General features: G+C 33.8%; 2 protein-coding genes across 6 annotated transcripts in view; one reads left to right on the plus strand and one right to left on the minus strand.

Annotated features, from left to right (window-relative positions):
* Positions 1–12,366, plus strand: part of TWIST1 (twist family bHLH transcription factor 1) — an 86,412-nt gene extending 74,046 nt beyond the window's left edge. For 3 of the 5 annotated variants that reach the window (XR_014139306.1, XR_014139309.1, XR_014139310.1), the window contains one exon: positions 12,232–12,366. The gene's annotated coding sequence lies outside the window, so the exon portion shown is untranslated. The remainder of the gene's footprint in view (positions 1–12,231) is intronic. The other 2 variants (XR_014139307.1, XR_014139308.1) reach the window with 2 other exon arrangements.
* The window catches only part of HDAC9 (histone deacetylase 9), a 901,117-nt gene continuing 893,368 nt past the window's right edge, over positions 7,242–14,990 (minus strand). Inside the window, exon 27 of the mRNA XM_081800450.1 lies at positions 7,242–13,470. Within this exon, the coding sequence (XP_081656576.1) occupies positions 13,431–13,470 (40 nt within the window). The 3' untranslated portion in view covers positions 7,242–13,430. The remainder of the gene's footprint in view (positions 13,471–14,990) is intronic.

Genomic DNA, 14,990 nt, shown 5'->3' on the forward strand with positions numbered 1-14,990 from the left:
GTTGTAATCTTTAGCTGTTTTCCGGAGTACCTATGAAGTTATTTTAGTCAGTTTGAGGATGTTTATTAGATAATTTGGTAAAGAGAATGAAGCCCAGGAGCTTCCTAGTCCAACATCTTGCGCTGATACTAACCCTCCTCTCCATAATTGAGAATGTTAATCTTGAGAAATAAGGGATAATGTACACTGAATCCAAATATTCATCACAGTGAATATATTCCTTTCCAAAGTTTTGAAAGTTGATCATAGTTAATTAATATAATTAATATTTTAATCATGATTTTATAAAAATGCTTAATTTCTAATAATTCATAAATTTGATTCCATAGTTAACCATGTTCACTGTCAAATATCCTGAAGTATACATGATAAATAGCCAAGTTTCATGCCTAAGTATATATACTATACATATATACAGAGACATTCCTGAGCAGTTACAAAATATGGTTTTGTAATAAGCACTGTGTTTTCTCATATATAACAAATGCATTATTTCCTTGTGCCCAAAATGCAAATTTGCAAATTGCATCCAGGAACTCATCAAATCTGCTAGATGAATTATGTAATTCAATTTGGCAAAATTTTTGCTCACAGTACAAATAGTTTTCTTTGGTTTTCTTGGATTCTGTTCTAAGAAGGAGGTAGCTGGAAAAAAGTGAAAAATTACAGGATATGATTCATAAAAATCCCACATCTTTTTTGTGTGCTTGTACATTCTTTTTTGAGGGAAAATGTTTTTGTCCCACAGCAATGATTTCTCTTCCTTCTCAGTAAGTACTTTTTAGTTGGAAAGATACCCATGTACAATATATCCAAGGTATTCAAGGTAGCCAAAATGAGAGGAAGATGCATGCCATTTAGCATCTAGAAGAACCTGTAGCATATTCATTAAATCCCTTTTTCACCAGAAAGGAATGTGAAGCCTGAACTTTAACATGGCCACAGTATGTACTAGAGAGCAAAGAAATGAAACCTCAGCTATGTATGTTCCTGCCAAGCATTAGCCAAAATCTTTCACTCTCTGACATGTGGCGGGTATCTATTTCCCTGTCATGTTTTGAGAGACAAGAAAATGATGTCCATGTAACCCTATCCTCACTTCTAAGGTTCAGACAAGTGGAACTCACTACTATTCCATCCTCTTCAAATTTGCTACCAACAGTGAGATTAAGCACGTACAACTCAAAAATGGACTACCAGCACTGCATTGTCAGGTAGTTTTCAGAGCGTAGGAACAGCAAATAATTAGGAGTAATTAAATCTCTGCAGATAGCATAAGTGCTTCTAACTTCTTTTTCTCTCTTGAGGTAGTCTGCAAACTCTTATCATTTTAGGTTTGTGAAAAATGCTTATGACAGTAACTCTAATTACCCAGAGTGAGGAGCTCTCTTAAGCAGTAGAAGACCAGCAGTTTCAGAAACTAAACATCAATTTCGTGCATATGAAGAATTCATGGAATACTGGAGCTAAACAGAACTGTAGAGATTAGATATCCAGGGCTCTCATTTCACAGAAAGAGCCTGAGACCACTTTCAGTACTGTTGGTGTGAAAGGACCAGTTAAACCATAGCACTTCTGCCATAAAGATAAAGAAAAACCAGATGAAAAATTCTTTTAAATGTATAGATAAATTCACCAAAGCCAGCAAAACCTCCAAGTATCAATAAGGAAGAAGGCACTGAAAATAAGAGTGGCAGGTGAGAGAGCTGATGCTGCCATGGGCTTGAGATAGGGTCATAGGGATTTGCCAGTGTAAGTTACCCAAGGGCTTATGTTTTAATACCTATGCAGAGATGAACACTTGGGACTTCCTGAGGCAAAAAATTGGAACTGAGAAACCCATCCTGCACTCATATGGTCACAATTAGAGAGGATCCTTGAAAGGGTGACCCACTAAGTGGTAGAGTAGACTAAAAAATACATTTGCCCATGGACAACAGAATGACAAGGAAGCTGTAATTTCTTTGTGGACACTGGGTGGGAAAAAAAGTTTCTCCTGATGATTGGTAAGCTTGCACATAGATTTGAGATTTAAATTCATATTAGTTATTAGGTCAGTGAACCTACAAGCAGCAAAATGAGTATCAAAATAGTCCTACATAGTAAAACTCCTGAGATCCATGCCAGAAGAAAATCCAAAACTGCTCAAGAGGGATATGTCCTCAATCCAGGTAACATGGAATTTCCACAGGTAAAAGCCCACTGAACATGAATTCACAATAAAACATTTTCAAAAGAATAAATAAACCAATTTAAACAATGCCTGAGTACTTGAGATCATAGAGAACTCTGATAGACACCATAAATAAAATGTGTAGAAAATAATTAAAATGTAAAACAAGAAGTCTGAGCAATAAGAAAACAAGAAACCAGAATAATGGAATATTGAAAAAAAAAGTGAGTTCGTCTTTTAAAATGAATAATGTGGTCTCTGAAAGTTAAACTTCATAGGATGGAAATGCATAAAATTAGACCTGAATGATTTGCGGAGGGCAGCATAAAAAGACAATGTGATGGAAAATGTTAAAGGCAAGTTTATGGACAAAAAGTACAGTGAGGCCTATCAATACGGGTCTAATAAGAGCTACATCCAATGAGAGAGAAGAAGGAAATAGAAGATTGAGGGGGCTACTCTCAATCATAAATAACTTAGAGTACTCAGAAAGAAGAAAATTTAATTTTCAGATTTAAGAACTACAAGTCTCTTGCAGGATAAACACAAAGATCACACCTTCTTACAGAGATGATCTTAATAGATCTAGAGGGAAAAAAGAGATTATTTTCAAAGGAAAAATAATTAGACAATTACAGACATCTTGGTAGCTAAAGTAGAGGTAAGACTACAATAAAATGATGTTATCATTGTGCTGAGAAAAATATAATTTGCAACCTAGAATTTTATACTCAGCCAACATATTATTTAAGAGTGAGGCCAAAAAAATACATTTCAGAAGAGAAAGTAGGAGAACATTAATCACTCCAAGTCTGAAGGAAGAAAAAAATGGGGTGCAAGCAAAATTATTGAGCAAGAAATTTGGCAAACATAATGAAATCTCAATAATTATTGACTTACTATTATTATTGTTGTCACAAATAGAAAATATTAATAATCACTGTATTAAAGCAATATTGTTATAAATAAAATCAAGGTTCAAAAACAAAGTGAAATAATAAGACACAAATAAGACATAATAAGACATAAAATAAAATAGTGTATATAGGAATCAGTGCAATTTAAGGCTCTTGTATTCTGTAAGGGGAAAGTAGAGATGGATTAAGATTAAGTAATATTAAGTCAAGTGGGCATTTCAATAATATAAGTAACCACTAAAATAATAGAAATATAACATAATTTTCCTAAGACAACAGAAGTATAATGTTTAACTTTCAAAGCATTAAAGGGAAAAAATAAATTAAGGCCATGAGAAGATAATGAATTTACCCAATATCACAAGCTAGTTTATGGTAGAAATGGGCCTGGAGACCAAAAGTCTGGATTTTCAGTTCTGCATTTTCTTCTCTGCGAATACATCAACCAAACTTGAGAGTAAACAAGATTCATATACTTGGCTGCTTTTAAAATTGTTTCTTAAAGCTCTATATACCTGACTTGGCTTGATCTCAACAGAAAGGACAGTGATTTTATAACACAGTTTATAGTATGGGGCTCTATATAGTTTTCCATTCACTTTCCATTGAGCTTAAAGGAGTAGTGACAAGAAGGGACTATTTCCTTATATCTAGCAATCCTTTTATAATATTCACTAATTGCAAAGCAGCGTTTTTGACTGTGTGGGATTGCTCTTGAGAGAGACATACATATAACCATAAAAAAAGAAGAATGCATTTAGTTAAGTATGGGCTGAATTTTATTTTATTTTACTTATTTTTTTAAAGATTTTATTTACTCATTTGAGACACAGAGATACAGAGAGAGAGAGAGAGAGAGCATGAGCAGGGAGAGAGGCGGAGGGAGAAGCAGACTCCCTGCTGAGCCAGGAGCCCGATGCAGGGCTTGATCCCAGGACCCTGGGATCATGACCTGAGCCGAAGGCAGACGCTTAACCATCTGTTAAGCCTAGGGGTGCTGAATTTTAAACTGGGAAAATTAAAACTTCAAAGTGGCAGCAAGTTTAATGGCACAGAGACCCTCTATAAATACAGTCTGTCTGATGAGAGTGGTACAGCCTATCAGGATTTGGGGTCTGATGAAAGAACTGAGAGTACCGTTTATCAAGATCACTGCTTTAAAAAGTAAAAGAGGTTGGAAATTATGTTTCATTAAAGGGCAAATGAAATAAAGCAGAAATGGTTATTGAAGAACATGATTATCTGGGACTTGATGCACAGAAATTATAATTAACTGATTTAAAAAAAAAGAAATAACAAAAATGCAAATGTTTACAATTTAGAAAGCAATTTCTAAGGGGATTTTTAGGGTCTCTACAAATTTAATCTTTTTCTGATTCTCAACGTTATATACTTTTAATTGAATATTGACATTAGGGATGGTAGACATTAGGGATGAAAGGGACATTAATAAACGCCCTAAATCATATCGACTCTTTGGATGGATCTTTGCCCAAATCTTCCTGTGAATGCAATTACATGTAATTTAGAGAACAAATATTTCTCCTATGTATTCTGTGTCTGCCTCTATGTCATAATTTGATGGAGAAAGGTCACACTTTGTTTAAAGCCTTAGTATCACACAATTCTAAATCCAAATCTATTCTTTGGTAGTATTTCTTTTGTAGCTATATAAGAGGGATTTCTCATGAAACTTTCATTTCTTTTATACAGCCATATTGCCAATTTTCTTGTTATTCTCCATGCTATTATGAGAACAATTAATAAATACATGTAACATACTGTAGGCATTCAGTGAATGCTGGTTACATTGAATGTAATCGTTTGGATAGCAGTAAAGAAGATAGGCTTTTTTTCTGGCAGTTAAGCCTCAATTTCCTTATCTATTAAATTATTCCTCTCAAGGGAGTATTTTGAGATTTAAATTAGAGCCCAGACTAAGGGTTTAATAACTATTAATATATTTATTTTAAAAATAAACAACCAAAATAAATGTTTAGCAATGGAGAAAAAAAAGAGCACACTAAAAATAGATTCTTAAGGGAAAAACCTCATTTACAATGGATATAAAGTCTTCATATCTAATCAAATCTTCATAAATGTATAATTAATTTATCAAAAATATTTATTACATCATTAAATTGATATGCTTTATCACATCTTAAGTTTTTACATCTTAGTCTTTTGGAATGATTATTTTTTGGGGAAAAGGCAAAAAAATGTATGTGGGACTCTATCAAATTTTACATGTACTATATAGCTTTCAATAGTAAGTTAATAGTGCCTTTTCTAAATATAGTAAGGACTCAAAAAATTTGACTTGATCTAAGGTAAATGCAATCTTTATTTTATCTCTAGCTTTTTTAAATATTAAAAATGGGAGTTCATTCACCTCCTTCTCTGAATCTTGTTCCCCTATTCTTATGACATTTGAAAGAGCAACTATCAGTCTTTTCCAAAGTACTTATTAGGATATGTGGGGAATCATCCATTTATGGTCAACTGGAAGGACCATGGGAATTGATCTTGATATTACAAAGCTGAGGAGTAATTGCAATATTTGGTAGGACTTTGAGTCAAATAATTCCAAAAGTGTAAGTAGTAAAAGAAATTCTTGAGTCTTCTATTTTTAACTACAAACTAGTTCTTAAAAATAATACACTCATTCTCATTTTTTTACTTATACTCCACATTTTCAATTGCTCTTTTTTCACCATGGAAACTTAAAAGAAACAAAGAACCATGAAGTAACATTTGCCATTTGATAAATCTGATTAAACCAAAGGTGTTTATCATTGAAACTGACTCTACCCACCCACTCCATCTCAAGTTTACTTTCTGTTAGACAAAATATTACTATCTTTTCCCAGAAGGAATCCAAGCCATTGTCCACTGGAAACAGTTATGTTTTATTTATTTTTTTATTTTTTTAAAGATTTTATTTATTTATTTGACAGAGAGAGACACAGCGAGAGGAGGAACACAAGCAGGGGGAATGGGAGAGGGAGAAGAGGCTCCCGCAGAGCAGGAAGCCCGATGCAGGGCTCGATCCCGGACCCTGGGATAATGACCTGAGCCAAAGGCAGACGCTTAACGACTGAGCCACCCAGCGCCCCGGAAACAGTTGTGTTTTAGACTGTTAAACATTGCAGGGGGTTATATACAAAAATAAGTATTGGTCTTGGAATAGATTTCAAGAGTTTCTGAAATATGTATTCCAAAGACATCTTAGGGTTATTGGCTAGATTAAAGAAAGATGTTGAAATAGGGGGAAAAAACTGTTTTGTAACTTGTACTTACTGTACAAACCTAGCCACAATTACCAAATCCATTTAAAATGATAATTTAATAAAATCATAAGGTTAGCAGAGACTGAGTATATAGTCTATTCGGAACGTTAGTCATAGATTCATAGTAAAAAAATGCCTTTAGTATGCCATCTTTGCCATATCATGTTGCCATTTGGAGAGAGGACAGACTTTAGAGCTAGATAGATGCAGATAAGGAGTTAAGCCTATCTCTTACTATCTTTAACAATGGGTGAGTAAATGAGTTAATCTTTTTCAGTCTCCATGCCTCATCTGCAAATGGGAGCAATGATACATGATGTAGAGGTCATGTGATGAATAGTATAATTCTGGTACAGTGCTCAGTACAGTAGAGTAACAGGCACGAGTTTGGGCTTAACCAGTGTTAGCTACTACTCTTTATCCTGACCAGCACATTACATTCAAAGAACAACTCTGTCTTAACTGACTTTTCTTCTTTTGTTAATTCTCACATTATAAAGGGGATTTATTTGCAAATAATCCTTTCAGTTTTTGAAAGTGGAACAGTATATGTCACAGTAATTTATAATTAATATTTTATTTATTCAACAAATACTTGTCGGGCGCCTGGGTGGCTCAGATCGTTAAGCGTCTGCCTTCGGCTCAGGTCATGATCTCAGGGTCCTGGGATCGAGTCCCGCATCGGGCTCCCTGCTCCTTGGGAGCCTGCTTCTCCCTCTGCCTCTCTCTCTCTCTCTCTGTCTCTCATGAATAAATAAATAAAATCTTTAAAAAACAAAACAAAACAAAACAAATACTTGTCAAATACCTAGTACTCAGAGTCTAATGGTGAACACCAAGGAGGTAGACAAATAATAACACTTTTATTTCAAACAGCTTTTATTCACACTAGGACTAGAGGAAAATCTAATTCAGTAGAAAACACAAGACAAAGGGGGATCTTTCATCCTCTTTGAAGGAGAATCACAACATTAACAACATTGACAAAAATTTGGAACACACCATTGAATTAGCCATTTAATATTTCCAAATACAAAAAAGGAATCAGAAAGAAGGTAAACATTCCATGAGCATGTTCAACAATGGTATTGTTATTAGGTATTAATCCTTTATTAGATAATTATTTTTCACATCTGGGAAAACACTGGCAGCACAATTTTAAGAAAAGAAGTTTGGCAACATGTATTTTTCTCAGCAGCTCTGGATGACAGATTTTTGGTGAATGCTAGCCAAAAAAATTAAGGGCAAAACCACTGGTGCACAGAGGACAACAAACTTATCTTATTACAGAAACAGATATCAGACCACAATAGAAAAGACATTTTAATTTTACACAAAGCCAGAAACTCCAGATTATTGGCATACACATCAACAAGCCTGGTCTAAAGTGTTTAATCATGAGAATAATAAATATTGGTTTCCTGCCTGCCTTGCCTGCCTTGTTTAAAAATATCAGGATATTTGCTTTCAAATGACACAAACTGATGAGACTATAATCTACAAAATGGTCATTCACTTGTAACAGAATGCTTCTTATGCCTAGCAACCACCGAAAGGGCAATTTCATATAACCCAGCTGTTGTGGAGACAGACGCTGACATTGCTCCTCCAGAAAAAGTTTGAGAATCTTAAAATTTAGAAAAAGCATATGTAGATTTTTATCTAAAAACAATTTTTTCATCCCCAAGAAAGTGTGATTCCTCCTCAGATCTCAGAATTCCTAATTCCTAAGTTGTCCTTTTACTTTGTTTCTACTCAATTTTAAGTTAATAAAAGCAATAGCCTGAAATTGCTGCAAGATATCAAGTGTCATAAAATGCCAACTCTAAGAAAGGGCACTGAAATTAAGCCTAAAGGACATGACTACATTGTCCCACAAAATATTTGACCCTCCTTATTTTATTTGATGTTGCAACATTTGCCTCTAATGTGCCTAAGGCCCAAACAGAAAAATAAAAGAACTCCACAATTTTCTTTGAATAGTCTGGAAATAATATCTTATTTCCAAATTACATTGATTTAAAATTACTCTTCTGCCATTTTTTCTTCAGGTTAGAGTTTATGCTTCTGAGTTTGACTCACAAAGGCATCATCCAAAGGGCAAGAAAAGTATATGTACAATCTTCTTTATGTGATGATAGTACAACACAATTGGCAGTACCAAGAATGGTGGAAAACTGTATTTGAGACCAAAAGAAAAATTCTGTATTAATAAAACAAAGTATCAGGTCTAAACTTGTAGGCCAAAGACAATAACTGGATCTATCTTTTAAAATAAGAATAGTAAAAAAAGTCAAGTGGTTCTTGAGAAGGAAGAGATAAAAAGGAAGACAGAGTATCTACTAGAGTTTATATAAATTGGTATGAATCAAAATATTACCTAGTAGTGTTCATAAAATAAGTTGCCAAGGTTGTTTCTACTTAGGAAATATAGAGATTTAAGAAATTACTCTGATAGTTTAGATATGGCAACTTGGTATTTGCAGTTGGACAAGGGAAGGAGAAAAAGGTGGAAAATAAATTATTGTTTAGAAAGACTGGCACTGTATGGTGAATTCACCATGTATTTGCCAGAAGTTCCAGTTTGAGAATGAAGATGGTTTGAGAAATTGTTACACCCCTATTACTCTCTTATTGAGATCAAGTCCAAAAAACCCCAGATCAAGAGTCTAAGTTTAAATTGTCTGACCCAGCTATTTCCAGCATATTATAACTGACTCAGTTGTTGCATAAACCATTATATAAAACCAGCCATGTATTTCATAAAAAAAAAAAAAATAGACTGCAGCTGATTTGGAGAAATCAAGTTCTAGAGTCCTGTATGAGTACACCATGTTCATCTAAAAAATTTATACTCTGGACCACATGACAAGCCTGCTTTGTTTCATGAAGGGTTTGATGGAGTAAAAGCAAGGAGGCAAGAGCTATGATTTTCAATGTAAATATGACTAGGAAAAGAAGCCACACATAGGCACTTACATATTTTAGTGATGGTGTTGATTCAGGTGATGTAATACTCATAATACTTCATTCAAAAGTCAGTAAATAGTATAAAATACTGCTGGAGACCAAAATATAATTGTGTCCTCTGGGAAGAGAAGAGATACCTGATGAAGATCATGACCATGTTGATGATCAATTTTGAAGACAACAATAAAATGCCTCCATTTCTTAGCTTAGATCATCTGGTTTTCATTTCTTTTGGAGGTGAAAATGCCCTCTTTACGGAATAGTTGAACAGGTGTTGTTCCCTACTTCTTCTTCTTCTTCTTTTTTTTTTTTTAATTTCCTCAGCAAGTCAAGTGATTTCATTCCTGACGTGGGAAAAGAATGTTAAGATAGATGCTGCTACAAATGACAATGTCAAATTCTGACAGAGTGATTATTTCAAGCTCAGAATGATTTGCTTTTAAGACAGAAACCTTTGGTTTGTTTGTTTTGTGGCTATTAGACATTTAATACTTTCACTGAGACAAATTGAGTGTAAACTTTCAAAAGAAAAACAGCAAGAAATATTTAAATAAACCATCCTAAACATAGATGCTTGCATAAAAAATAAGTATAAAAGTGCCGATTGAAGAGAAATTTTCTCCCAGGAGACTTTCCACATGTTCATTCTATTTTACTTCCACATGGAGTCTGTGAAGAAACCCAGTATATCCACAAAGCTTTATGAATGACCTTGGGAAATAAAACAGTACTAAACTGTTAGGAGAGACCAGCCCTATAGTTTCTGAAATTGTATGAGGAAACGTCCTGCTTTCAAACCCACCATGTTTTTTGTTGTTTTTTTTTAAAGTTTTAAGTAATCTTTACACCCAGTTGGGCTTGAACTTACAACCCCAAGATCAAGATTTGCACACTCTACTATCTGAGCCAGCCAGGCACCTCTGCTATCCTCAGTGAGTATGTGGAAGTTTTGCAAAGGGTTATAGTCAAAACTGAAGGCAAGATTTCAATTCTTGTGATTGGTAATGGAAAGTGTGATTTGTAATAGTTTTTCATGAGTATCTCTGTTTTCTCCAAAAGTGGATTTCTATCTCTAATATCGATGTTGTAAATTTGTTAAAAATTTTTTAAAATATTTCATCTCAAAATGTTCTTCCTATTTACTAAGCAATAACTAAATAGCCTCAATTACCATTTGAAGTCCATTTTACTTATTATCCTAATAAAATTGTCTGTTTTTCAATTTTATATGCAACCCCGGATTGTACTATATTATAAATTGAGAAAATTAATTTTTTTGTACTTATTATCAAAACTTATTAAAGCCCTAGGATTGTTTATTAATTGATTTCTAAAAAGTCATCATTTTTATTCATCATGTATGAGCTATGAGACTGTGAGAAAGCTAATGTATTTAACCTTCAAAGTATGGATCAGAAAGATCTATTATTGATAATGTTTAGAGAGGAGTTCTAATAACCTCCTACTATTATGAGTAATAAAAATTAAATGTGTAAGTGAAGAAAACTATTACCAAGTGAAACCACCCTTTTAAAAAGTGCTGGTCTATTTCAAAAGAAGCATTGATATTCTCCAAAAGCCTCCGTTCTATCCCTGAGGGCTATACTACAGCTTGTAACGGTGTAATCAAAAAGCACTGGCATTCTGTTCTTACAACTACATTCAGCTGTGATTAATCCTCTCCATAGTTTATCTGCCTCTCCGTGTATCCTAAAGACCCTAACTGCAACCAATTTGGTACAGTATCACATGGGAGGATGTGTGATTAACTCATTAATGTGTCTGTTTTAAATCTAAACAACCATGGAGATGTCCTAGTGATTTGGCTTTATCAGTTTGATGGCTGTGTATAGCAGGTATGTGGCAAAATTATTATAGGAAACTTCAGTAAATTAGTATGATTGCACTATACTGTTTCATTTTATTATTCAATATCTAAAAAAATACCTGGGAGGACTGAAAGTAATAACAGAGATTTGTTACTATGAAGTTGATTTTTAAAAGTCACAATTACGTTTCCAATTAAAATATGATATAACTTTCCTTGTTAAGGGGGGGTGTCTTTTTTTCCCCTTTGGCTCCACTATTTGGTTTTCTGTAAGTAAATCTCCTCAAACAATTACAGAAAATAGCAAGAGCTAGCAAATATGATTGGCATGAATTTCTCTGAAAATATTAATTTTTTCAAAAATTCATTACTATTGTGAATCTAGATTGACCTTACCCTTATGTAATAAAACTAATTTTTACCTAATACTGAGTTACATTCTATTTCAGATTTCCTATTTCAAAGGGTGTCTCAAATTTCTAAGATGTTAAACTAAGTATTGAGCCATTTTTGTATATGTAATAAAAGTCTTTAAAATTAAAATGGTAATCCTAAAAAAACTAAATGCATGAAAAATATGGTCTGACTATATAACAAAAGGGAGTTATATAATTCTACTTGAGTGAGATCTTTCATCTTTGATTTACAGGTTAGAGTCCTCTTTAACTAAAACCATATTGTTCTATATCTTTCATATCACGGCCTTCCCTAAAACCTTGTTTTAATTAAAGTTTCTTTCAGATTTCTGAATAAAAGCATGACAATCTTCACTTATGGCTTTAATATATCCTTTGAGTTAGGAAAATATATAAAAAGAAACATCAACTCTTTCAAAAGCATTGTCAGATATTAAATACTGCGAGGTATTCTACATCAATGTCTTTAGGTGTTTGAGTTATACATTGAAATAAAATTTTGGGAGGTAGGGGCATAACCTAGTTCTATTTAGTAAATCACTTTTAATCTCAGAAATATATGTCCTTTATTTTTAGCCTTTGACATTAAGGCAACATGTGTAAAGGTTAAATTTGTGTTTTTGTGTTTTTTCCGCAGGAAGGCACAACTTCAAGGTTAACACAATTCAAGGTGACTTCAAATAGGCAATGCCTTCATTAACACATTTTGAAGATCTAGAAAATTCAGTAACACTGCTTCACCTCAGTGCTGTCACCGCTAAAAGAACACATCATGCCAAGCAACTGTGTTAACTTGAAAAGTAAAAAATAAAATAAAATAAGTGAAATACTCAAAGCTCCTGAGTAATTGGGGAGATTGTGGGTAATCTTTAGCTTTTCTATAAGGAAGGAATAATGAAAGGTAAGAAGAAAGGATGTGATGGAGGAAATAAGATGAAAAGTGAGAACTAAGTTCTTGAGAAATTTGGAAAAAATTAAGACCATCCTCGGTGGAACATATGCTTGAAACTCTTATCATCAGAGCAAGGGATGTATGAGGGGGACGGGAGACCTCATCCTCAAATACAATTGCAAATCTCCCATGTGTGAGAATACACAGAGGGATGTTAGGGAAATAGGGTTATTTTTTTCAAAAACTGTGACATAAAATATTGCACCATTACATACAGTATGAGGTTCCTTTGGCATTTGGACTTTGAGATATAGCATGGTTTATTCTATTGAAAAAAGCCTCATCCCAGTTCCTCCATCTTGAACTCTTACTAGCAAGAGTTGAACAATGTGTTAAAACAAAGGCCAAAAAACAAACAAAACAAAACAACAAAACAACCCCTGCAATATGTCGGGAACTGCTATCCGTTCATAGTTGAAAGCAAATCCTATAAACAATTTAAGACTGACAAAAATTACCCAACAAGAAACTGATCAGAATGTCAGGAATGAGTATTTCTCAGGTTTTGCCCAAAATTTCACTGGCTGTCATAGCATCCATAATAATTAATAGTATCTAATGCTGTACTGGATGTTATTAGTTCATACTTTGGGCCTGGGAGTGGGTCACCCAGCATATTAAAAGTATGCTGGAAGCAGTTTCTTCCAATCATGATTTACTGTAACTTTAGAATCACAGCAGTTCCGTTTTAGGAATCTTTAATGCCCTTTCAAGTCCATCCAAAGAACAAGTGAAGCTGCTGTTCAGAATTTTGTGCCCAGTGTTTATGTTACACCGAATCTGTGCCACCCAGGCAGCAGACAAGACATGTCTGAGGGTGCTGGGTGGGGGGGATACACAATGATGTCACACACAGGAAATATGGGGGTGGGGGGCTTGGCACTTCACAAGGCTGGCTCCTCTTCCATAGGCTCACCAGCAGTTCTGTAAAAATAAACAGGCAATCAGAATACGGCATAAGAGTACACAATGACATTGTAGATTTTCATGCATAATCAAAGCTGATTTTTCAGCTCTCTCTGATGTTTATTTGTGTTATTCAGTTATCCATAAATAGCATTTCTTTCCTAGGAAGTATAAACAAATGTCAAGTGGAAAAACATTTTAGATCCAAGCAATCATTGGAAATGTTCCTGTTTATATTAAAACATGTCAAAATATTTTATAATTCTAGATTCTGAAATGTACCTGTTTTGTGTCTAGCACAGTATCAATAATTTATTGAAAAAATTAACTACAATATTTTATTTTAGGAGCAATCACAATGATTTCCTATGGAACCAGTTTGCTAATGAGAGCAAAAGACCCAGCTCGCTTCTGGAGGAGACTCACCAGGGCTCTAGTTTTTGCTTCTGTTCTTTCATAACTGGATTGGCTGCCTGCCGGAGGCATTTCAAATCAAATTCTGAATTTGATTAGCAAATCGCTGCTACAGACCCAATGTTTTTACAAGAAATGCTCTATAGTAGTGTGTAAATAGTTTTTATTCGGCATCATCTGTGGGGTGTTCTGCTCAGGCAAAACCAAAACTAATTGCTTGAAAATTTATACTTGATATTTAAACTTAATTTAGTAACACTCTGAGGGTGTTTTAAGGCAAACTTTTAGAATGATTTTTAATTTAGTCAAAGGGACAGATTGTAGCAGAAATCCAAATACATGAAGTAGTTGGATTGTTGAAGGAAGAAAACTGGGATTTGAGATGCCAAGAGAATTGAGTTTGAATCTGAGCTCTAGGATTTGCTAATGTTGAAATTGCTAATGTTGTAACTACACTTCTGTGAAGCAGTGGCTTCAGGTTCAAAACCCTGGGAAAAAATGTTCCTAACAGAATTAGTGAAGGTTAAAAAAAAAGGAGATAAAAGTGACTTGTAAATAATAAACACTATGAGACATTACATATTTAATATTTTGGATTTGTCCCTTTGTCATCTAACACATACATAAAATTGTGTGAATGGCACAAAGATACAGAGTTATGCCTATGCTACCACAGGAAACTAAGGAAACACAATATTTGGATGATGGTTCTCTTTGGGTGGTGGGATAATAGATGGGTGGTTTTCATTTTCTTTTTCATATAGTTTATATTTGCCAGTATTCTATAATGAGTTACTTTCATATTAGAAAAAAATGCCATGTTTAAAACATGGCTGTTTATGAAGACTAGTTAGCTACGTTTTTTAATAGATTTATAGGGAAAAAAAGTCCAAGATTTCTATGCATCTATAAGTAGTTGCCATTTTAACTTAGTGTTTTTGTAATAAATTTAAAATATTGAAATAAAGTTTTTATCCATGAGATGGTAATAAAAAGGATTTTAATGGATCCTCTAAAGAATGAGAAATATCAGTTACTCATTATTTAACATTACCCAAATGAGGGAGTTCCAAATGAGTCTACATGGAGCACACACACAAAAAAATAATTTCTTACGAAGTTAT

Source organism: Leptonychotes weddellii, chromosome 12 (genome assembly GCF_054177405.1).
Source record: "Leptonychotes weddellii isolate Sample4059 chromosome 12, ASM5417740v2, whole genome shotgun sequence".
In the NCBI taxonomy this organism is placed as follows: Eukaryota; Metazoa; Chordata; class Mammalia; order Carnivora; family Phocidae; genus Leptonychotes; species Leptonychotes weddellii.